Below are 22,564 nucleotides of genomic sequence, written 5' to 3'. Positions count from 1 at the left end.
GGAGCTCAGGGGATTACTGCACATAAACATTGCCTGCCAGTATCCATCCATACTATAGAGCCATGTGGATACAAAACAGAGGGGACGCGGTGTAGGGATCACCCAGGCCCTTTCATAATTCAGTAGGTTTATTTGGAATTACCTCATAAACATTACAGAGGGCATTGTAGGAGGGGTTCTGTGAGTTCCTCTGCTGCATTTATACACACACACACACACACACACACACACACACACACACACTCACACACACGGGCATATATATATATATGCCCCTTCATATGTTTGTGTGTGAATAGGCGCATACTGGGAATACCACTGAATGTAGCTACACTGAAAGTGAGTCAAGTAAGTTACTGTTTATCCTTTGTGGTGTCGTTCTCCTCTCTTCTCTATTGTTTGTTTTGTTTTCATTTCTGTTTATGCCATTTCTTACAATCCCATCAGTAGATCAAGCAGTACACACGCTGTTTGTCAGGAGCGATGCGGTCACCGCAAGAATGAATTGCTTTGCACTTTCTCCATCTCTGCTTGAAGTGTTGATCGTGGCTCTTTGAAGTTTTTCAGAATTGTGACTGCCAAGTCTTCTTTCATTCTTCCTGGTATGATTGTACTTTTTTTTTTTTTGCTTGGAGAGAATGTGTGTGTGTGTGAAAGGGTTTCTTTTTTGGTCTTGCTTTAAGCTTTGTATCTGTTTAGTTCCCTTAACTTGTCTGGTCGCCATTGGACTTAATTTACCAGGTCTATCATGAGGTCTTGGCTCTCATAACAGTGTTTATTTGTCAAACAGTGATCTTTTCCCTGAACTCGAGCCCTTATCAGGACTAAGTGAAGTTGTACAGTGCCAGAACATCACAAGAAAGCCCACTGACAATCACATCTAAGGGGAGTCTGAATGAGATATTCTTCTTTTAGTCCTAATTACTGTAATGGATGAAAGCTTCATCCATGAATCACTCAGCTGCTGGAACATGGGCACCATTTTTTCATGTATCAAGCCACATCCTTTCATATAAAAGGCTGTTGACTCCCCAGACTGCACAGTCTTCCCATACTGTTCTGGCACATATAATGCTTTAAGTAGATGTCACATTAAGGACTGTTTTCTATCGGGTGACAGCTGAATGAGTGTGTTTGAAATGAGGTTGAATTGCTGCGTTCGCTTCATTCTCTGCTTGCTTGTTTAGACCAGATCTCTGGCCGTTGGTGAAAAATGTCACAGAGAGATTTCTTACTGTAACAAAGCAGTATCTCAAGAGGCAACTCTGGAATAGTGTTTTTTTTTTTTTTTTTTTGTAGAAATATACAGTCACAACCCACTGGCTTGCATTTTTTGCCGTGATGAATTCATTCAGCATCACTCAAACGGAGAAGTCAGGAGCTGAATTGGCTCAGGTTATATATTTGTCCTTATTTCGATGTTCAAGTGGATACATTCCACGCAAAAGTCCTGAAAATCAAAATATTACTTAAGTAAATATATGTAAGTATTATTTACCAAATTTATTTAAAGCATCAAATACTCATTATTAAATTCTGGTTATGATTATTGGTATATAATTTCTGGCATGTATGTAAAGACTTCACACATGTGTTGCCATATGTGTAACCAGCTTCATGGCTGCTGAGACTTGAATTGAACATAGGATCTGTAGTTGCAGCAGGTGGGTTACCACGAAAACAGTGAGTGCAGCACAGAGCTACAAGCTATACAAGTGGTGTGTCGTTATTCCTCAAGTTCCTTTCCCCGCATCTCTGTGCCAGATAGGTCAGTGAATATCCGCAAAATACATGGGCAGAGCCAAATACAGTAAGCGCCGTGTGCTTGTTTGAAGCACATACAGCATTACTCCTGCCAAGAGACCACAGACAGTATCTACAGGACGGTGTTCCCGCTCTTTGCCGTACCTGGCAACACTGCTGGGCTGTAATTACACTGATGTCTCAAAATCAGGGTTGTAATCTCAGGCGACTAATCTTTGCTTATTTTGTGGTAAGAGGCTACGGCACACTTGGAAACCTCCTGTGATCGGGAGGTGTGATTGGCCTGACTGGGCTCATGATCTATATAATCCTCTCTTTAGAAGCAGTTTGTTTTGTATAATGAGCATCTTAACAATTTATGTGATGAGGAGCACAGGCCTGGTTGCACAACAAAACAGGTTCTCCCAGGAGGAAGCCCACACTTTCGTGCAGGGGCTGAAGAATGACCTCGTATGAATATGAATCAACTGAAATATGCAGCTGAGGGCAGAAGATGTTGAATTTGGAGGGAGGAACACATTTTCCTTCTTATTGTTGGACTAGCAGAAATTTTACTCGATGTGTGACGCAGAAAGGACTGCGTTATTGTATATGAAAGTGTCCAACATGTCATCCATACCAGGGTTCGGAAAGCCTTTGCAGATTGTATGTTAAAACCGCAAAAACAGCACGATAGGTTTACGCACCATGTATTTTTGATACAAGAAAAAAAAAACAACCTGTAATCTTTGACACCAAATTTGCACTACTAATAGGAATTATTGTTAATTACACACTCTTGCAGGTGCAATCAGGTAAGGTTGCCAAAATACACAGTAAGCAATGAAAAAGAGAGACAAAATACTACAGCACAGCCATGCCAGCTTGAAAGCACAAATCCCAGCGATCTGTCATGATCAGTGACTGAATAGCCAGAGGATGAATGAATTGTTTATAGTCAATGTTTTTGCGACTTCACTGTTTGTATTTTGATGATATATTCCTAAAAGTAACAAATAAACAGCGATCACAACATGTGAATCTTTAAACTGGACAAATCAGCAAGACGACTGAATTAGACACAAGAGCTAGAGATGCAGCTGAAACGGTGTGGGATGGTGAACATGGTAACTGGTAATCAAGGGCTCCCTGTAGGGTTGTTGCTGCTTCACAAGGTCCAGCACACCTCATGAAAGAGTGCATGAAACAGCATCCAGCTCACGCTAAACACTTCCCACACACATGCTCATGTAGAGCACAGACAAGCCCCATACACTCACACTCACACAACACAGGTACGTCTCAAATGTTATACAACCGTTTTTCATTGTTTTCCTCCCACGTGCATCATATGTGACCTCCGAATGGGAAATGTTTACCAAAACATGTGAATAATCGATGAACAGGAGGGGCTTAAAGCATCCAGCCGCTCGGTGACCAGAGCTGTGTGTGCATCCTCACACACAGGTCGCCCTCTGAACAGCTCTCCCACATTGTAACAGGGTCAGTGACAAACATTTTGATCAGTTCAGGGCTACACTGCTGCTGAAATCTGAGCCACTGTTTTTCACATGTTCTTGAGGCTTTACACTATCTCCATATCTGGCACATACTACCGTTCCGGTCATGTTTTTGTGTTAGAAAGACACGATAACGTCCTTTTCCAGTCCATGTGAAAGAATGAAAATAGCGTGACAAGGATGTTGGCCAGCGCTAAATCCTTTTACTTACATACAGTGAAATACCTGAAAAAAATGTGACAATTTTTCTGTGACTTCTAATTTCTCTGCAAACACAAAGCACATTTATTGAACATTTGCATAATCAAGCGGGAAGTGTTGTGTCGATCTTTCAACAAAATGTTGTACAGTGTTTCTGCTAACACATTTGACTTGCATATTCAGTGAGGCACAATGTCCCGTTGACTTTTTGAACACATCTCTGAAATGCATGCATATAAGAGCAACTTAAGCCCAGTAGTGGAATATTTTAGCATGGCAGAGAAAAGGGCACTTTAGCAATGATTTCATCAAAATGATCACATTCACTGCACAGGGGAACAGCTGAAATGTAGAAGTGTGCATAAGAGACAGAGGAAGAGCAAAACCTTAGACTTGACACGAGAAACGCCAGCAGGCGGCAAACGATTAGCTCAGATGTGCATGTCATATCTCCTAACAAAGCCAACAGACCTGACAAGTGAATCCCTCTGACAGACTGACCAAATTAGGCTACCACCGTGGTGATGATGGTTACTTGGTTGCTAGCAAGTGAAGAATGTATATACACCATGTTTTAACAGGGGATCCGATCCCTCACAGGCACGTCCTGGATTATGTAGACTTAGTCATGCATAACCAGACCATTCTTCAGCGCTTTGTCAGTGCTGGAGAATGGCTGCACCTATATCATTCTGGTATATGGGGGAAAAAAACACTCTGGCTTGTTTGTAATCCTTTAAACCAATCACACGGCGCTAAGCCTAGGATGCAGCACTAGTGCCCCTGCAAAATAGTGTTTTTTGGGGGGAGGGGGTCCACTGTCATTAAAATGGCTAATTCCCCACAAAGAAAGCGCTTCAGTGAAAGACGTATGTTGACTGTGATTGTATGATCCAAATCTTCATCAAAACTTGCCATTTTCAGCGTGTAGGTCGCTAGCTCGGAGGTTGGTTTTTCACATAGCGAAGGGGATTTTGAAAATGGTGTCTCTGAGACACATAGCCAACGGTAGTCTTATGCTCACTCCCTACATCCGGTGAGTCAGACTAATGTAGACTTGGAGAAAGAGACATATCTGTTGTTTTTTTTTGGAGACCTTGTGACAAGAACTAAATACTGAAATGTGTGGAAACTGTTCTCCGTGCAGTGGCTTTACAGAACATTAAAACATATTCTCACTCCCAAGTCGTCCCCTTTTTTCAACATGCGGGTTACGCTACAGCATGAATGAAGCGCTGCATTTATCAATGGCAGCGGCGTCGCCAGGAGGTGGTTGGGGTGAATGGCGGGCTTACACTGCCACACCGGGGACTGGGCTTCGCATCCAGAGTCCTGTCTGTTGTTAGTTTTACACAACAAAAGCGCTTTGGTTAGGTTTAGGGAAAGATTGTGGTTTTGGTTAAATATAGATAAACACGTTGTGTCTGAAGTCCCTGTGAACCTTTTTCCGTATTACACCAGACCAGGATCTTTCCTTAACCTTAACCAAAAAAGTTTAATAATGCTGTAGTCACTACAAATGGATGTTGTGCTTCAAGATCAGATATTTCGGTGGAAATCAAACACATACTCTGCTAACATTTTACTGATATGTTCAGTGTCAAGTTATTTGTGATATGCTAGATACATAAATTAACAACATATCTTCATTATGCTAATAAAAAACCTTATCCATTTGCAATTAGTTTCGTACAGAAAAAAAAATCTGTTGCAGTTTAGTTGTATATCAACGTATTTTTTAGGAGACAGCTCTCCGAGCGGACTACCATGCTCGTTAAAAAATTAGTTAAAAAGTGACGCCAAAGGGGCCCTGACCAAGCGTCTGTATGTGAAATGAGTATTAACATCTGAGGCTTTAATGTACCAGATGGCCGAGAAGCAAATGTTGAGAGTGGGGGACCAATTTTCCATTTTCTGTGTTTTTTCATGTCTTTTTAAACAGTCAGTAAAGGGAAATCTACACTTAAAAGATTTTAGCTCTGTAAGCTGTTGGTGTGCATTTTTAGTGTTCATTTTGTCGTGTGGCGCTACAAAACAGCTGTAATGCAGTTTGACAGCACTATGCTTTTCAGGAATCTAAAAAAATCATTCAGTAAACTTCAGCAACGACAGCAGTTTCTCTGAATCAAAGAAAATTAAGTTTTTTTTCTAGATTCACATAGAATCACAGACATCCATCCGTCACACTTTAGACAAACCTGCAGAAAGAAAAAAAAGTGGCAGGGGCAGGTTGAGAGAAAGGCCAACACCAGTAAAGCATATTGATGCTGAGTATAATGACAAAGAAACCAGAGGTTTCCCCAGTGCAACCACTGACTCGTTTTGGTGCCTTGCACATTGGCACTTTGGCTGAAGATGAAGAGGAAGGCCCCTATCCTCATTTCTCAGAAGAAGGCAAGAGAAAAGAAAAGCAAAGATCCTGCTTTAATCTTACTTACCATTAGGTACGACTATTGTTCATGCCTGTTGCCATAACACACTCTACACAGTGTGTTGTGTTCTAATTAAGCAGAGGGCAGCTGCTCTCATTGCTTGTGCATGTTTAAGACACACATTGACAATGATACTCTCACGAAAAAATGGGCTTTTGTTATTTGTGCGAGCTCAATGAGCAGCTGAAGCAAAGCTTCCTCTTTGATTTGTGTATTTGTAATCTTAAACTGAAGGACTTTCAGCTACAAAGAGCTCTCTGGAAGAACCCAGGTGCTTCCATTTTTTTTTTTCTTGGAAACACAATGTTGCTGTTACTTCAGATGAAACAGAATCATTGCACTGCTTATATTTATTATATGCAGATTTGTCTTTCGGTAAAGTAGGACATCAACAGGAAGCCTTTGTCAGGATCAATTTCCTATTGAGTCATAGTGATCTGAAGTGTAACTTTGCCATGATGACTTCGATGTTCTGTTGATTGTGTAATAAATTTCTCTGTGTTAAAGATACCACAAAAAACAGCTTTTGCGATGCATGTGTGCATCACAGAAACTTCAACCAGTGAAAACTCTGAGGGAGTCTACCGTACAATTATGGGCTTATTCTATGGGGCTTTTCAGAAGAATTTCTGAGGAAATCACTTATGGAAGCATCAGTAGACAGGTAGTAGAGATCAGATAAAATACTGGGTCGAAAAACAATGGCTGAGATGCATTGAGTGAATCTCCAGCGGAGAATAATCCATTAAGATATGGTCTATGGTATTTTAACAGTTGCAGTACTATCCAACAGAAAAAGAGGCTGAGCCTCAACACTGAGGCTCAGCCTCAGGCGGCTTAGTTTGCTGAACAGAACATTATCTATCACTCAGCTACTGTGGAGAAAACACACAACCCAGCAGTTTGAGAGTCAAACAGAGGAAAGTCAAACAGCAGAAGTTGATGGAGCATTAACACAGTAGTGTGGTGTCTGACCAAACATCACGTTAGTCATGCAGAGAGCAAAGCCTAGATTATGCGATGTCCCGTCTTCCTTGCAGCAGCCAAGTCACAGGGCACGTTGCAACATGATGCTCCTTCTCCTCTCAACTGTGCTTCACCTCATTATCAGATAGTGACTCTCTCATACAGCAATGTCATGCTCAGCATCTGCAACCCTAAGGTATGAGCATGGCCTGCTCTGCTTGGCTTAAGTCAAAGAACGGCAATAATGAGAAGAATACACAGAGCGGTGGCTTGACAAGAGTTGTGCTCCATTTTAGCTTTAATTATAGTCTATACAACTAATGTCTCTGGTTCAGTACCATAGAAGAACAAAATTACTGAATATCACTTCTGCATTTTATAGATGCATTTTGGCCCCATAGGTGGCAAGGAAGATGGGTGATGCAGAAGGATTTTGCCTTTACTTTCACTAGCTCCTCTGCATTTGGACAGTTGCATGATAGATTGCCGCTCCGGGGCATTTTCTGAACTGGACAGTTATTGTGTTTCCCAAGAGGTTTGTTTTTAATCCCTGTCGCTCCCCGCTGCCCCTCATTCATGCACGTATACTTCCCTTTTGTAATTTTATTTGTTAGACAATGTAATCAAATGAAAGGTAAGTACTCTCCAACAAACAACAGCAATTGTTAGCGGCCATTGTATTGAGCCATCCAACATGCACTTGAACACAGATTGTTTTTGTTTTTTTGTTTTTTTTGGGGGGGACATACAGGGAATTTGCGTCATTCATTTGTGATTGTCAGTGTATTTCCTACACAAATATAAATCATTATTCAAACAAATAGCTGCCTGTCCTTTCAAACAAGGAGAGCAACGGCCATTTAGTATTTTTGTTACAATTTCATCTATCTAGGTTAGTATTTGGCCAAGCATCAATAAATATGTCAGAGGCAAAGCATCAACATTATTGCGTTTATCTGAAAAAAGCATTATATTGTTTTTCACACATTGGATGCAGGCAGAGATGAAACCTTTTGGCTTGGTAACTTGTTTTAGGAAAAACACTAAGGGAAACAGGCTCAAACAACCCAAGAAGTCCCACTGGCTCTGCCTGTGGGACTCTCAGCCGTCGTTCCACCTCTTCAATCAGCTGGTCAACAATAGTTATAAAGGTTCTTTCCTGGAACAGACAGCTAGCAGGGTTAAGCAACACATGTTCCAGAGGACCTTGATTGGTCTGGATCCACAGTGGGCCGAGTGAATCGCAGCTAAGTGGTGGCCGAGAGCTGTAGCTCTGGCAGGATAACAGCAGAATATACAAGCCTAATTAGCCTCAGACCTCCAAGCCCATTAGTTCCACTCCAGCTACCACCAAATGGCCGATGTGATTCCCATCGTCCTGCATCAAAGGCATTCAGGCAGACATATGATATGTGACAAATCTGCACAAATAAAGCGTGAGATATGTACGAACACATGTACTCAGGATGTGTCTTTAAAAATTCCGTCTTGTTCTGGCCTCGTATACTTTTTAAGGAATGAATGTTCATTTTGTATTCAGCTTTGGGGCATTTAGGTATCTCGCGGCTAAGAATATGCAGGAGCAATATGAATTAAAGCAGAAAACTGCCACAACTGTGATGTCAGACTGCTGAAAACTGTTCGAAATTTGAGGGGAGGTATAAGATAAGGAAACAGTTTGGTGTAAAGTTCATGGAATGGGATTAAACAGGAGATGGGTCTTCACTTTTTTTTATGCTGAATGATGAAGTTACCGTAATTTTCATTTAATCTGTTAGGGGTTCTCTCATGCTCTTCAGAACATATTGCAAGATATGCTATTCTCCAATTTATGTGACACATTCAAAAATATGTAATGGCTGGTGTTACTTGTATTGTGGTCATTAAAAATAGGGTCAGGGTCCAGAAAGATTTTAAGAAACCGTTTTTTTTTTCTCCGTCTTTCTCTCTGACTTTGGCGTGCCCTCTTTCTGTTTCTCTCCCCTTGTCCCTCCCGCAGGTCTCCTCCGAGCTCAGAGTCTGGTTAATCATTGCTCCTACTTGGTGCTAAGTTGCAGAAAGTGGTGCAGGCAGTTCGGTGTGTTAGGAAGAGAGTGTCTGTATGTGTTTGTGGGAAGAGAGAGAGAGAGAGAGAGAGAGAGAGAGAGAGCGATAGAGAGAAAGAGAGAGAGAGAGTTAAGGAGGGAAACCCTTGATGTAACACCCATGCCGTAAGCAAGAGCATGTGCTCACCCACATGTATGTCAACCTCTGACACATGCTTAAACGTCATGCACTAACAGAATGATGCCTGATCACTTTATATGGTAAGACCTAATCTCTCGCATTTGTTTGGTATAGAGGAGCTTAATGCTCAGTCTGGTGTGTTTGATATAGTTTAGCTGTTGTTTTGTTCATACCATTAGTCTAAAGCACAAGTCGTTTTCGCAAGACGATGTGGTTGGCATACATTCCACTTCCTAATGAGCCGTAACGGATACTGGAGTTTTCTAAATCGAAGCCGACATATTTGTTTGTTTTAAGCCTCTTATGTTGCCATAAAACTGAGTGCGAAGTGTTGTGGAAACAGAATTGTGCCATCAACGTGTCTGACAGTGTTAAGGGCAGAAAAGTCAGTGCGCTGATCTCAACTGGGCCAGTCCTGACCCGATGTCAGACTTGACAAGACTATCTCTGATCCCTCAGGCGCCTGGGGCAATCATTCAGTCTGTACTATAGCTAATGCTAACTGCATCCTGTGGTCATTACGTTGAAAAAGCCATTTAGAAAGTATGGCTCATTGCTTTAGATATTATCTGAAGTCTGACTTCCAGTGGAGCTTTGTGGACTTTGAGATTGTGACTGGAACCTTCTGGTGGCTATTTCACCCCAGACTGTCTAAGCTTGTTGACATGTTCAGTCAAAACGCAGACTGAAAAGGTCTTTGATTTGAACAGAGGCTTTCTCAACCGCATACATCATGTACATCTGTCATAACAAGCTGTGCCTTTATCTCTTCAACAAATACCATACCCCCAGTAAACAAGAGAAATCCCAAACACAAGCCCGTCCTCCCCGCCACAAGACTGGAACAGAATGGAATTTGAAACGTTTTAGCCAAAAATGTTTCCATGGTCAAGGTGTTTTTTGCAGAAACGTTTCAGATTTCGTTCCGTTCTCCGGCTTCGACCAAATCTCTCACTGGAGTTTGCGGCGTCGATCGATACGCAGGTGAGTGACCTCTGGCACACACTGACACACACTCAACCAAACACCGACAAGCTTTAGATGAAGGTGGACGGAAGCCAACTGTGAGTCACTGAGTGAGTGCTGCTCTGCTGAGCCGCAGCTGTCTGACTGATGGGACCAACAGCATTTCCTGGGGATTTAGGGCTCTGTGCTTGATGTTCTGGACGGTCTGGTTTCTGGGCTGTCCATCCTGCTGCATTATTCAGCTTTACACCTTGTTAACTTTGGCCATGCCTGGTATGAATGAGTGGCCCAGGATGGAAATTAGGACTTGTCAGGCTCACGATGGTTATCGTTACCCCCTTATTTTAACTGAACCCTTTTTTAGGATACAAGTCACAGTGACTTTTTCTCTCTATTATACTTCTGCATGCCTTCAACTCTTGGTGTAATTGTGTTGTGATAGATATTACCCAGCCTTTTCATGTTATGTTCCTCTTGTTTTGCCTGGCCCGGCTGAGGTAATAAGTAGTGTGTTTACAATGAGCTTTGATGGATTGTCTGTCTCTGTGTCATCCAGGCAGCGTGGCGAGCGTAGATAAGCCCCCTTATGAGGTGAAAACTCTTACCCATCCTGCAGTACCCCCCCCCCCACCCCAGCACCAACGGAAGGAATAGGGATGTCACGGCTGTTCCTCCTTTTGGCAATGCTCGTTGTTTCCTGCAGCATCCAGGTGGGTCCCAAGAGCGTGCACACACCCACCCACACACACACACACACACACACACACACACACACACACACACACACACACACACACACACACACACACACACACACACCCAAAAAATACACGTACACACTTTTTCCCAGAGGTAAACAGCCTTCATGTGAGCTTGGATTAGTTGCTGGCATTTACAGTATGGGTGCGGATGCTGTTTCTTTAGCTCTGCTGCCTTGTGAAACAATCCAGAGAGCTGTGGCGTGGAAGCCTAAGTGTTACAGTGTAAAATATATCAGTCTGTCCATACAGTAGCACAATCCCCCCCATATTGACAACACATTACAGTAGGAAACACCGTCATCTTGATGGATTATATCTACCGTTTGATGATGGGTTGTTTATAGCTTCTGTGTATATGAAATGAAGTGAAACAGACTAATGCCATTTCAGCTAATGCACCCGTTTTTGTCCACATGGTTTGTGTGGGGCTCACGTCCTCAACATTTTTCTTGCCCGTCTGCTTACACTACATCAGTAATGGACCTTCCTGGTATAACTGACCTCATATGCTCTACACTGTTTCCTTAGGTGTCCCCTGCTGCTACCCTGGATAAGCTGAAGGAGAGTTGGAAATTGTACATGGAGGAGTGTGAGCGCAACAACAGCCAAGACCCGCCGAGCACCGGTGAGCCAAACATACTGGATGAGATGTTTGACTACACTAGCACCACCAGTTCTCTATAGTAACAAAAACTGTAGTGCTATTTTTGTTGAAACAGGGAATTGCAACATTATAATAAGCTATGATTTCTAAATCACTATCAGTTACAACAAGGTAAATATGAAAGTAAGAGATTTTTATAATATAATGGCTCTGTGTTAGCTCTCTAATGCAGGGCATTGGGCAATGGTTAGGTTGACTATCACCAGACTATGGAGTGGAAGCAGTCTCCACTCCTTGCTCAAACCATTGTATAGTCTCTCCGCTTGCAGCCGCTCGCAGGTTTTCATTTGCTACACCACATGCACTCTCTGCTCCTGGCTCACGCTGAGAGAGAACCGGCTCCAGTTCGCTCCATCAGCAGTGCCCAACTACGTGGCGAATGCTGCCCTTCGGTTGCATTATACTCTGTTAGCAGGATTTACGCTTGCGGGAGAACACTGTCGCTCCAACGTTCAAAGGGGGCCGCTTCCCACATGCCGCCCAAAATCACACCACTCCACTCTCCCACTCTGCAGCACTCACATAACATTCCTGTCACCGCATGAGAACAACAGCAAATTTGCAGGTGCAGAGGAGATTGGACAGACCACATCGTACACCGGAACATCCAGTTGTCCGAACATTAACCGCCGGCATTGTTTACATCCTCTATTGATAAGATAAAAGGTGTGTTAGAAGCGGAAGGTCATCGATGAAGGACTTTACATTGAAGTCAAGATGACAGGCCATTTATACAGATGCTATACAGCTACCAGTAGCCATCTCTTAAAAGAGATGCCACTGTATTCCACTATCTGGACATCTCCAGGACATAGGCAGCCGAGAAAAATGTGTACGGGCTGTGACTGTAAGGGATAATCCCTCCCAAGTTTCATGTTTTTTTATCCACAGGCCTCGTTTGCAACAGGACTTTTGACAATTACGCCTGTTGGCCCGATGGACTCCCCAACACCACTGTCAGTGTGTCATGTCCGTGGTATCTGCCGTGGCACCATAAAGGTGAGAGACGTGGGTTAGTAGCCACAGACTGTATGGCACTCATGTTGATGCAAGGTAACTTAAAATATCCTACAGAGAAAGACAGCTGTCTGTGATGACTGGTCTTTCCAGTAAATCACAGAGACTGTGTGTGTGCGTGTGCGTGTGTGTGTGTGTGTGTGTGTGTGTGTGTGTGTGTGTGTGTGTGTGTCTGTGGGTGTGTGTGTGTGTAGTTCAGCACGGCTTGTTGCATCAGGAATGCGATGCAAACGGCCAGTGGGTGACTATGAGGAATACCAGCGAGTGTGACTCTAATGATCCAGGTCTGGTAAGAAAAATCTCTCTTTCTCTCATTATTCTTTCCAGATGGCATTAGACCAACGAGATGATTCTAATATTTTTCTCCACAGACTCAGTGTTACTGTTAGAGTTTAAATTACTGGACCACTGTCACATATCACCCCTCTCAAGAGAAAGAAAGAAAAATCTAAGTCATAGTGTTCATATGTGTTTAAATTTGCAGCAGTACTATGGCCATATTCGGATCATGTACACAGTGGGCTATTCCTTATCACTGGTGGCTTTGGTTTTGGCACTTGGCATCCTCATATTCTTCAGGTAATAACGATTTTCAGTTAAAATCAATTCAAAGAAACAAAGTGAAATATTAAAAGGCAATTGCAGTCGACTGCTACAGTAGATTCTGCATCAAACACAGCATGAAGTGGAAATAATATTTGAGTAGTATAGTAGTGTTTAAGTAAAGAGATCTCTTGCGGTTTATCTGATAATTATGGATTAAAGTGAAAAAAGACCATTGTTGCCTCTCATTCACCAGGAAACTGCACTGCATGAGGAACAACATCCACATGAATCTGTTTGCCTCCTTCATCCTGCGAGCGCTGTCCATCCTCATCAAAGACGCCCTGCTGGTGGCCAACATCACATCGCAGGACCTCAGCAGAGACCAGGAGCAGGGATTCCCCCGGGCATCTATGCCTCCGGTGGAGCTGCTGGTCAACAATGAGGTCAGAGTGAGTGATCTGCCTCTAAACGACAAGTTGTAAAGGACAGTGTTCTACAGTGACCATTAAGAGATTGTACACCAATTATCAGAGGGGGAGGAGAGGTCAAAAAAGGTGGAGGGTTATGTATTTCTTTTTCTTTTTGCCCAAAAGAGGGTTTTTGTAGGTCTTATAATAGTTTTAGCATACAAAACTTATGTTTCAGCCTTCACTTGAGGGATTGATTAAAAACCATAGAAAAAAGAAACAAATAGTCTCAAATGAGGTTGATGTGTAGCGTGTTTGTGCTTGAGTTCGTGTGTTTGTTGCTGGGTCACAGCTGGCTGAGGCTGAGGTTCACGTTGCTGCTGTTGTGGAACCTGGTCGCTGCAGGCGCAAAGCCTGAATCCCGGCGGTAGATCCAATCTGCGCTGCCCGCCGCAGATGGGAGCTCCCACAACCAAATAATGTCTGACATAACACAGCTCGATATTTTAACATTTGCAAAAGAAACCCCACTGCTGTCTTGCAGACAATGGTTAGCTGTCGCATCGCCGTGGTGATGATGCAATACAGTATCATGGCCAACAGCTACTGGCTGCTGGTGGAAGGCATCTACCTCCACAACCTCCTGGTGATCACTGTGTTTACAGAGAGGAACTACTTCAAAATCTACCTGTGCATTGGCTGGGGTGAGTCGGCTTGGTGTGGTGTGTCCGTGGGTGCGTGTTTGCGTGGATCTGTCTCTGTAACTGGAGTAATAAGTCAGTGGATTCAAGTTCATTATGTGCTGTAGAATACTTTTTGCACAAAGGGAAATTAAGTCAGAGCAGAGAAATGCAAAAGTCTGTCTACCTGCATTTGCAAAATGACTGTTTTGCATTTAGACAACTCTCATTTCTTAACAGGTACCCCATTAATATTCCTTGTGCCCTGGGTGGTAGCTAAATACCTGTATGAAAATCAAGAGTAAGTTTCCACAGTGCTCTCCCCCTCTCTCTCTCTCCTTCTCTCTTTCCTTCACTCCTAGTCCTGTAGCCGGTATGAGAACCTGCCAAACATTTTACATTTAAGCTCATTTGTGTTGATTCCTGGGTCAGAAAGACACCACATATCAAAAAAAAAAAGAGTTGGCAGATGGTCTTTCTCCTAAACATATGCACATATGTCAACATATGCATATGTTGACACTCAGCAGCTCATGGTCAATTTAACATGTTATGAGGAGTTGGCTGCAATTGAACATTTCATGCAGACACGTTTTATATTCTGCAAATATGGAAACCATGTCAGAACAACAGTTGTGTTTGCACATGCTTAACATTTCATAATAAACGTTCAGCACCCATAGTTTCCGATATTCCATCCCTTAGGGTGTAACACATACACTTCAGCAACAAATGGGATGGAAGCGATTTTGATACTGATGCTTACTCCCCCCATATCAGCCGAGGGGGGGGGGGCTTTCTATTTTAGCAAGAGCTGCAAAACAGTGTAACAAAATGTGTCCCAGGACGAGCCATGTCCAAAAGCAAGTGAGGTGTTTCCCGTTAAGTACAGGAAATACTCCTGCTTGTCTCCCAGTGATATTTCAAGCAGTGCTTTTCTTTTTCAGGTACTGGGGACAAAACATAAACATGAATTACTGGTGGATCATCCGTTCCCCGATACTGCTGGCAGTTGTGGTAATTTCCCCTTCCTTCCTTTCTTTATGTGTCTCTGTCTCCTGCTTTTTCTGACCATTACACCTCTCCTCTCACATCATGCAATGTAAGTAATGATTATTCTTATCCAAATAGTCATGTAAGTGGTTTATTACCTGTGCGCTGAAATTGTACTGGGAAAGAAGTGCTTTCACCCTAAAATCATTCACGTGTACCCAGTACTCTTGCGTTTCCATTTTGTTTTCCCAGCACTTCCTTCTCCATTCATACAATATACAATATTAAACACATCTCTTTTATTCATAAAGTTTAAAAGGCGACGCTTAAGGTCTAACATCTGGGAAACATGTTTAGAGTCAAAGATTTTTGGATTAAAGAAATTTAGCTGCCCTCTACCCGTACTGTGGCCGGGCCTTTTATTGTAGCTGCGCTCTGCAAAGGTCAGTCCTGAGCTTTTATATAAGTCGGATTTTTCATGGCTCTTATGTCAGGCCGATTACACAGACATGCCGGCATTTTCCATGCATTAATCGTCCTGCTAAGTGGCCTGTATCTCACAGGAATTCCTGTGTTTGAGTTGTCACAGAGACGGGAGGGCTGGTTCCCATTTCACTGTTTCCTTCTTTGTGTGTGTGTGTGTGTGTGTGTGTGTGTCCGTTTGGCTGTCCCTGTGGAAAAAATTACTGTAACTTCCACAAGTTCCTTCAGTATTTTTCTCCAACGATCAAAGTATAGGCAAATATGAAATAAGACATCGATACACATATAGATGCTGTACACATTACAGCGTATGTACTGTGCATATAGTATGTGGATGAGTTAAAGCAACAGCGTGCTTGTAATTTTGTGGATGAGGAAATGACAAAAGCGCCAACTCTGGGTTTTGGTTAACATGCCTGTATTTATTAATACAAGTTGTGTTTTAAACATTCAATAAACTGGCAGAGTTTATAAAGTTTCTGTCATGAACCTTTCAGACTAGTACATACCGGGCTGATGTTGAGTTGAAATATATATGCATTAAATGTTCTTTACTACCTTGTCCCTTGGTTGGTAATTTTTGCTTATTCCAACAATGTTACTGAACAAAACATACTCAAACTGCAAAAAACACAATTCAAAAAGAAAGCAATTGATTTGTATAATCCGAAAAGACAATAATTGTAGGTACAAATTAGGTCCAGTTTCACTTTCTTTTCCAAGCAGCTGCAAATTACCCATAATGACTTTTTTGTAAGTAAAAATGTCACATCGTGATTTATCGTCGGAGGTATTGTGATATTTCTCACTGAGCTTTCTGCCATTTCCCTGTTCAGCAGTTTTCATTGGAAATACGTTTTCCTGATTCTGTGTGGTGTGTGTGTGTGTGTGTGTGTGTGTGTGTGTGTGTGTGTGTGTGTGTGTGTGTGTGTGTGTGTGTGTGTGTGTGTGTGTGTGTGGAAGTGATGTTTTTTTGTTGTTGTAATTTCTCACTCCTTTTGGCAGCACAAACAAAATTTCCTACACCTCCACTGTACTGGGGAGGCTGCACAAATATCAGCGTAGCAGCGTAGCACTTAAAACCGATACTTTCTGCGAGACGACACATCTCTATAACTAAGTGAGAAAAAAAGTTTTGGCTGAACTGACCCTTTAAGATCTGTTTCACATGCAATCAAAACTTATTAACATTGGTGCCTCTGTCTTTCACAGATCAACTTCCTCATCTTTATCCATATTATTAAAATTCTTGTGTCAAAACTTCAAGCGCACCAAATGAGATACACAGATTACAAGTTCAGGTGAGTTCAAACAAAGCACTTTTCCATTTACTGTACTGTGTACTGTGGTGTTTTTTCTTCTTTCTATTTATTCTGTGCTTTCTCTCTCTCTCTCTCTCTCTCTCTCTCTCTCTCGCTCTCTCTCTCTCTATCTCTCTCTATCTCTGTCTCAGGTTGGCTAAGTCGACTCTAACCCTGATCCCTCTGCTGGGTATCCATCAAGTGGTCTTTATCTTTGTGACGGATGAATCCACCGAGACCACCATCGGTCTGCGTCTCACCAAGCTCTTCATCGACCTCTTCTTCTCCTCCTTCCAGGTTGGACGCTGAAAAGAAGAACTTGAAGCAAAGTAGCAATTATTAGTTTCACTAACAGATGCCATACACCATTTATCAAAAAAACAACAACCAAACAAACAAACAAACAAACAAAAAAACTCAGCTTTGGGGAGATACTTGGGTCATTGAGAGTTTAGACATTGATGGGGTATCTCATGGTTCCATAATTCCCCCAATTGTTCCTGTACTGAGACAAAATCGAAAAAGAAAGGCATACTATTTGTTTTGGGGGCGAAATGTGAGAACTGAGTAACATAGGAGGTAAAGGGGTAAGGCATGCCTAAATAGGATAAAAACAACTTTTCTTTCTTTGTTCTCAAATTTGAGTTAATCCTAACCAGATTAAGTGGAAGACCCACAACCGCAGCGTGGCCCTTGGTCGCCATCTTGTATTGCTTTGAGGTGTCATTCCAGATGAGCTTGTTCGGCGATCTGTTCGGAAGTCTGAGCATCTCGGTGTTTCCCTTCCCCCAGACAACTGGACAAGTGCTGGGTTTACTAAATTGTCAGGAGGGTTTACATTAACATAATGTGCTGTCTACACTGCTAACTGGCTGCGTAACACTTTGACATAATGACAGTGACCTTTTGCTATGGGGAGAAAGATGACATTGTGTCAGGATTGCAGCCAACCAACAGGGGAATCGCCTCAATGACTTGAGCAAAGAGAGAGAGAGAGGAGGATGCTGTGGGACTTTCATCTTAAGACAGAAGATACTTTTTAATGGGCATGTGGTTGCACTCAGTTTTGCCCATTGTAACCAAAAAGGTGGATACACTGATGTGTGCACCAGAGCACATGGCCTCACGTGTTCATAGCTAATGTGGCAGTGAATGTTGTAGCTGTCATGTGTTAATGTAGAGGACTGACTCAGTATTGGTTGTCTCCATAGGGTCTCTTGGTGGCCATCTTGTACTGCTTTGTCAACAAAGAAGTGAGTCTCCTCATTTGCACAGCAAAACATTTTCGTCAACCCCTGGCTTTTCTACTTTTCTCTACAATCTACTTTTGTCTCCGTCCTCTCCTCAGGTGCAGTCGGAGATTCTGAAGAAGTGGAAGCGCTGGAAGCTAGGGAGGAACATCGAGGAGGAATACCGCCACACCTACAGCAATACCCCCAACACGAAGACAGGCAGCCTGTTGAACCATGTCTCTCGATTGCCTCACCTCCCAGACATCGCCAAAACCTCTGTCCCGGTCTGCAGCCCTGAGGAGAGGCACATGCTTGTGGCTGGCTGCCCTAACGGGATGGCCAACAGTAAGGGGGAGGACCAGTGCGCCTCTCCGCTGGAAGAGGGAACCATCAGCAACTGCACCCTGGTGGAGGACATCGGCCTTACGGACAGGCTGCAGTGTTATGAGTCTCGGAGAGAGAAAGAGCCACCTGTGAAAGACACTGTTACCAAGAACTTGGTGAAGAAAGATGGAGGGCTTTGAGCGCTCATCTGGATCTGACATACTGCCCTGATTGGCTGTGAAGAGCTGGGCTGATCTGTCAGGGCGGTCTTTGCTCAGAGATCAGTGTCATCAGGAGACCCAGCAGCACTCAGCCCTCTCCAAGGCCTGAGAATGGAGAACAATATGGCAGACATCCACGCTGAGAGGTCTACTGTGCTGTGAGCTTTGTGAATGGATTTCTGTAGATATTCGTCAGACAGTGTAAGAAGCTGCTGCATGTTGAACATTGCAACAACAGTATCTCAAGGCAGATAAGCCATGTAAAATAATACGAAAAAAAACCCCCAGAAACCTTAAACACCTACGACCACGACAAAACAAAACAACAACAACAACAACAACAAAGACACAGGGTCCTTGCTTAAGCCTCTGCTTTAATTTGTGCTGTGTATCAAATGTGTGTTTTGTGGTACTGAAGGTTGAAGACAAACTGGACATTGAACTGCATACACAAAAAAAAAAAAACAAACAAATGACCCAAAACAAGATGGTAGGGATCAGAGGCTTTTTTTTTCTTTGCTTTACTCTGATATCTGTAAATGGCTCTTGTCTATATTGACTTTGATGAACATGTACAGAAAAAGGAGAAATATTCTGTTGACTGTACCTCATAAAGTAAGGTGACCACAGTGTTGTTCACGCGGCCCCAAGCAGGGCCCATGGGAAATTGGCAGCTGCTCTCACCAGGTCATTCCTAGCTTACATATAGACCTTAAAGGTGGTCAAGAGATGGCATGGGATGAATTATAAATAAGCTAAAGTGATCATCGCTTGACTTACTTGTGTGTTTTACAATAAAAATAAATGTTTTTTATATGGGTCTAAACCTTGAATACTGCGGAGTGCTACAGTTGTTACTGTGTAAATGTGCCAGGTGTGTTTTCAAGGGGAATAGTTGCAATGATGTGCCATTAAATATGTTTTCTTTCCCTCTTGCCATCAAGATGTTATCTGACTCACATGCCTTGGTGTACTATATGAACTTCTACACAGTGGCCCATTCAACCCCTTGAGATGAGAGCTGATAGGGGGAACTGTGCACTCAGATCAAGGATAAAAATACACAGCATACAGACATGACCTGTAAAGGCACGCATGCATAAAGTATGAACCCAACACTGGGACTCAAAATAACATGTCACCTCTGGCACAAGGGTGCTTTTAGCCATGCTAAATATAGGCTGTCATGCATGCAGATTACGCTGATTTAGTGAACTTAAGTTCTAAATTGTGCGTACTGTACAGTGCCACCACATCAGTATCCCCACTTTGCAAATGCCAAAAAGTCAGACAGACTTTGCTGACGACTGCATGCGCACAGTAACTCTACCGACAGTGGTAAGTATTCAGCCTTATTCTGTGTCTGCGAGGGCTTTGGTCATTGAACAAAACTCTTCACCCTAAAGGTAGAACAAATCCTCCCTGGTAAGCATGTTAGTGACAAAAAAAGCTAAATTAGTAGTGGTACATTTGCTTCTGAATAAGTTGCATTAGTTTTTTTTAAAGGGAAGCTTTTTTTTTTTTTTTTTTTTTTAAATGTTAGTTAACCTTTGAGTTGCTAAATATTTTTGCCAGAACTAACTCAACTTGACTTTGTATGTATGACTATTTGCACAATGTTAATTTATAATTGCTGAATACTGTGTGTATACATGTGTTTAAACCGGTGATTTATCTGATTGCTGTCAATACGTTTCATGCATGTCTGTGTGTGTGTATGTGTGTGTGTGTATGAGTATATTTTCAGGTGGGTATGAATGTGTATAGTTTCAGTATTCCAGATTAGTGGATGTGTTACAGGAGGATGAATCACTGAGTGCAGCCAGAGGAGCAATGGGTTGATATAAACCAGTGCAACTGGCTTCGCACAGAGCACAGAGGTCATAGGTCGATATGAGTCAGTCCCACTCTGGCACACACAATATCACACCACAGGACATTCCCGGAGGTCATGCCCATATAAAGCATAATTAAGACACAATTCTGTGTTTTATTATGGAAGCTACTCTAGTGATATTCCTCGCTGTCATTTTATAGTTCATTGTTAAATTTAAGCACAACAGTGATGTGTTTGTTATTCACATAATAGCTCTGTGCATTTACACTTCAGCCAGGTGCTGGTGTTGAGTCGATTAAAAAAAAAAAAAAAAATGCAGACTGAGGCTATTTTTCACCAGCATCTGCTGAGGATTGTAATAGAGCAGGTAGATATCCAATACTCAGACCTGAGCTGGGAGCGTGACGCGTGCACAGTGGTGGCACTGCTGTTGCTCAGAGGTGAATTTCGCAGTGTTTTTCTTATTTTGCAGAGCAGGAGAAATGTTTCTATACCGACACGGTAACAAAGGGATGCTTTGCACCTTGACTAAAAATAGGATTCAGTAGATTATATAAGTATATTGCTGATTTTATTTCAAAAAATACATGTATTTTAAGCTGTGACCATAACCATGTATGTTTTTGAAACCAGCAGCTTGGGTCACTCCCCTTTATGGACCAAGGCGGTTCTGTCTGAATGTATTCTTTAAAAGGCCCAAATCAGTATGTTCCTTTTTATTTTCTCTTAATTGTGGTTTTGTACAGTATGTTTGGTGTGAGGAACCGATCAGCAAAAACTGATTGTGTTCAGGTGTATACAGTTCATCATATATTGTGTCCGCTTATCAATCTATGTCCAAATAGTGAAAGAATAAATTACAATGTATGTGAAAGACAATTTTAACTTGCTGTGTTTTTTTGTATCGGTGAACATTCAGAATGTTAAAATAAAAAAGAGAAAGCATGTGCAGATCCATTTTCTTGGCTTCTTCCTGATGATGTAGGCTGCATTGGCTAGCTGGCCGGCTGAATGCCAGGTTGGCTAATAAGAGAGTCGAGTATTGATTCCAACCCGGGGGCAGGTGCTGTTTGATAGCACACACTGTTCCTTATTGTGGCCAAGACCCACTGGATAGGTCAGCTCACGCCGACTTATTAAACCCGCTCTGTTTCAATTTACCTGTATATTTAAGGTGTCTATACTCCATCAGAATTCTCCTTCTAATGCAGCTGATAACACCAGCATAGTGTTGGTTGTAGGGACACATGTTTCTAAAACGTGGTAGCCCATTTATGCATCAAATTTTAAAAGTCTAATTGAGTTAAGTCTATTTAGTCAATGTTAAAATCCAGATTCAAGCAAAAACTGTACAGAGTCCGGTTCACAGCATCTTCGGTGCTGCTTTCAAACTTTGTGGTTTTGGCTTTGAGACATTTGCATTAGCATCAACCGATCATTGGTCACATTTACAACCACATCAAAACCTGTTGTGTAATTAATGAGACAGTGACGCTTGTTAGAGATTCTCACTTTCCAAAGGTTGATAATTACTTGTTATTTCAACAAAAAAAAGTGCCACTCAATTGTGTTAACTTTCACAGCTTACGCAGACTGTTGTGTTGTACGTTCTAGCCAAAACTCTCTGCAAAGGAGTCTCCTTGACCACTTCTTCAGCAGTATGTGATTAATGTAAGAAAAGCAGCTGTTTGAACTCTGATGAAACACCCACACTAAAATAAGAGCGCTGGGTGGAGCAAAGAGAGAAACATCCAATGACAGAGGAAGTTTCTATTGCTACCAGATTTTTGATGTAATAGTAAAAAATCTCAGGTAGAGCTTGTACATTTATTTTCAATTACTGACATATCTTTGTTTGCCTTAACAACTAATTATGTACAGTATGTGGTTTAGTAGGGTTGCCCTCTTTTATGACCAAAAAGGGGCCTATTTAATGGAACAATTTAATGCCCCTTGGGTATAATAAGATGGGAAGTGGTGGAAACATCTTTTTTCTGTGCTCCATAATGCGCAATGAGTAAATATATTGGGAGGATAGTTCAAT

General features: G+C 42.2%; 1 protein-coding gene across 3 annotated transcripts in view; it reads left to right on the top strand.

Annotated features, from left to right (window-relative positions):
- Positions 1-21,448, top strand: part of gcgra (glucagon receptor a) — a 36,620-nt gene extending 15,172 nt beyond the window's left edge. Inside the window, exons 1-14 of one of the 3 annotated variants that reach the window (XM_040123709.1) lie at positions 10,031-10,072; positions 10,611-10,764; positions 11,344-11,440; positions 12,371-12,478; positions 12,691-12,785; positions 12,981-13,075; positions 13,296-13,491; positions 13,994-14,153; positions 14,370-14,430; positions 15,077-15,146; positions 16,818-16,906; positions 17,059-17,203; positions 18,118-18,159; positions 18,255-21,448. In XM_040123709.1, the coding sequence (XP_039979643.1) occupies positions 10,711-10,764; positions 11,344-11,440; positions 12,371-12,478; positions 12,691-12,785; positions 12,981-13,075; positions 13,296-13,491; positions 13,994-14,153; positions 14,370-14,430; positions 15,077-15,146; positions 16,818-16,906; positions 17,059-17,203; positions 18,118-18,159; positions 18,255-18,662 (1,620 nt within the window). In that variant the 5' untranslated portion in view covers positions 10,031-10,072; positions 10,611-10,710 and the 3' untranslated portion in view covers positions 18,663-21,448. Of the gene's footprint in view, positions 1-10,030; positions 10,073-10,610; positions 10,765-11,343; positions 11,441-12,370; positions 12,479-12,690; positions 12,786-12,980; positions 13,076-13,295; positions 13,492-13,993; positions 14,154-14,369; positions 14,431-15,076; positions 15,147-16,817; positions 16,907-17,058; positions 17,204-18,117; positions 18,160-18,254 lie in introns of those variants that run through there. The other 2 variants (XM_040123710.1, XM_040123708.1) reach the window with 2 other exon arrangements.
- Positions 21,449-22,564: the final 1,116 nt, after the last annotated feature.

This window comes from Xiphias gladius, chromosome 3 (genome assembly GCF_016859285.1).
Source record: "Xiphias gladius isolate SHS-SW01 ecotype Sanya breed wild chromosome 3, ASM1685928v1, whole genome shotgun sequence".
Lineage (NCBI taxonomy): Eukaryota > Metazoa > Chordata > Actinopteri > Istiophoriformes > Xiphiidae > Xiphias > Xiphias gladius.
This window is presented reverse-complemented; position numbering and strand designations above follow the sequence as displayed.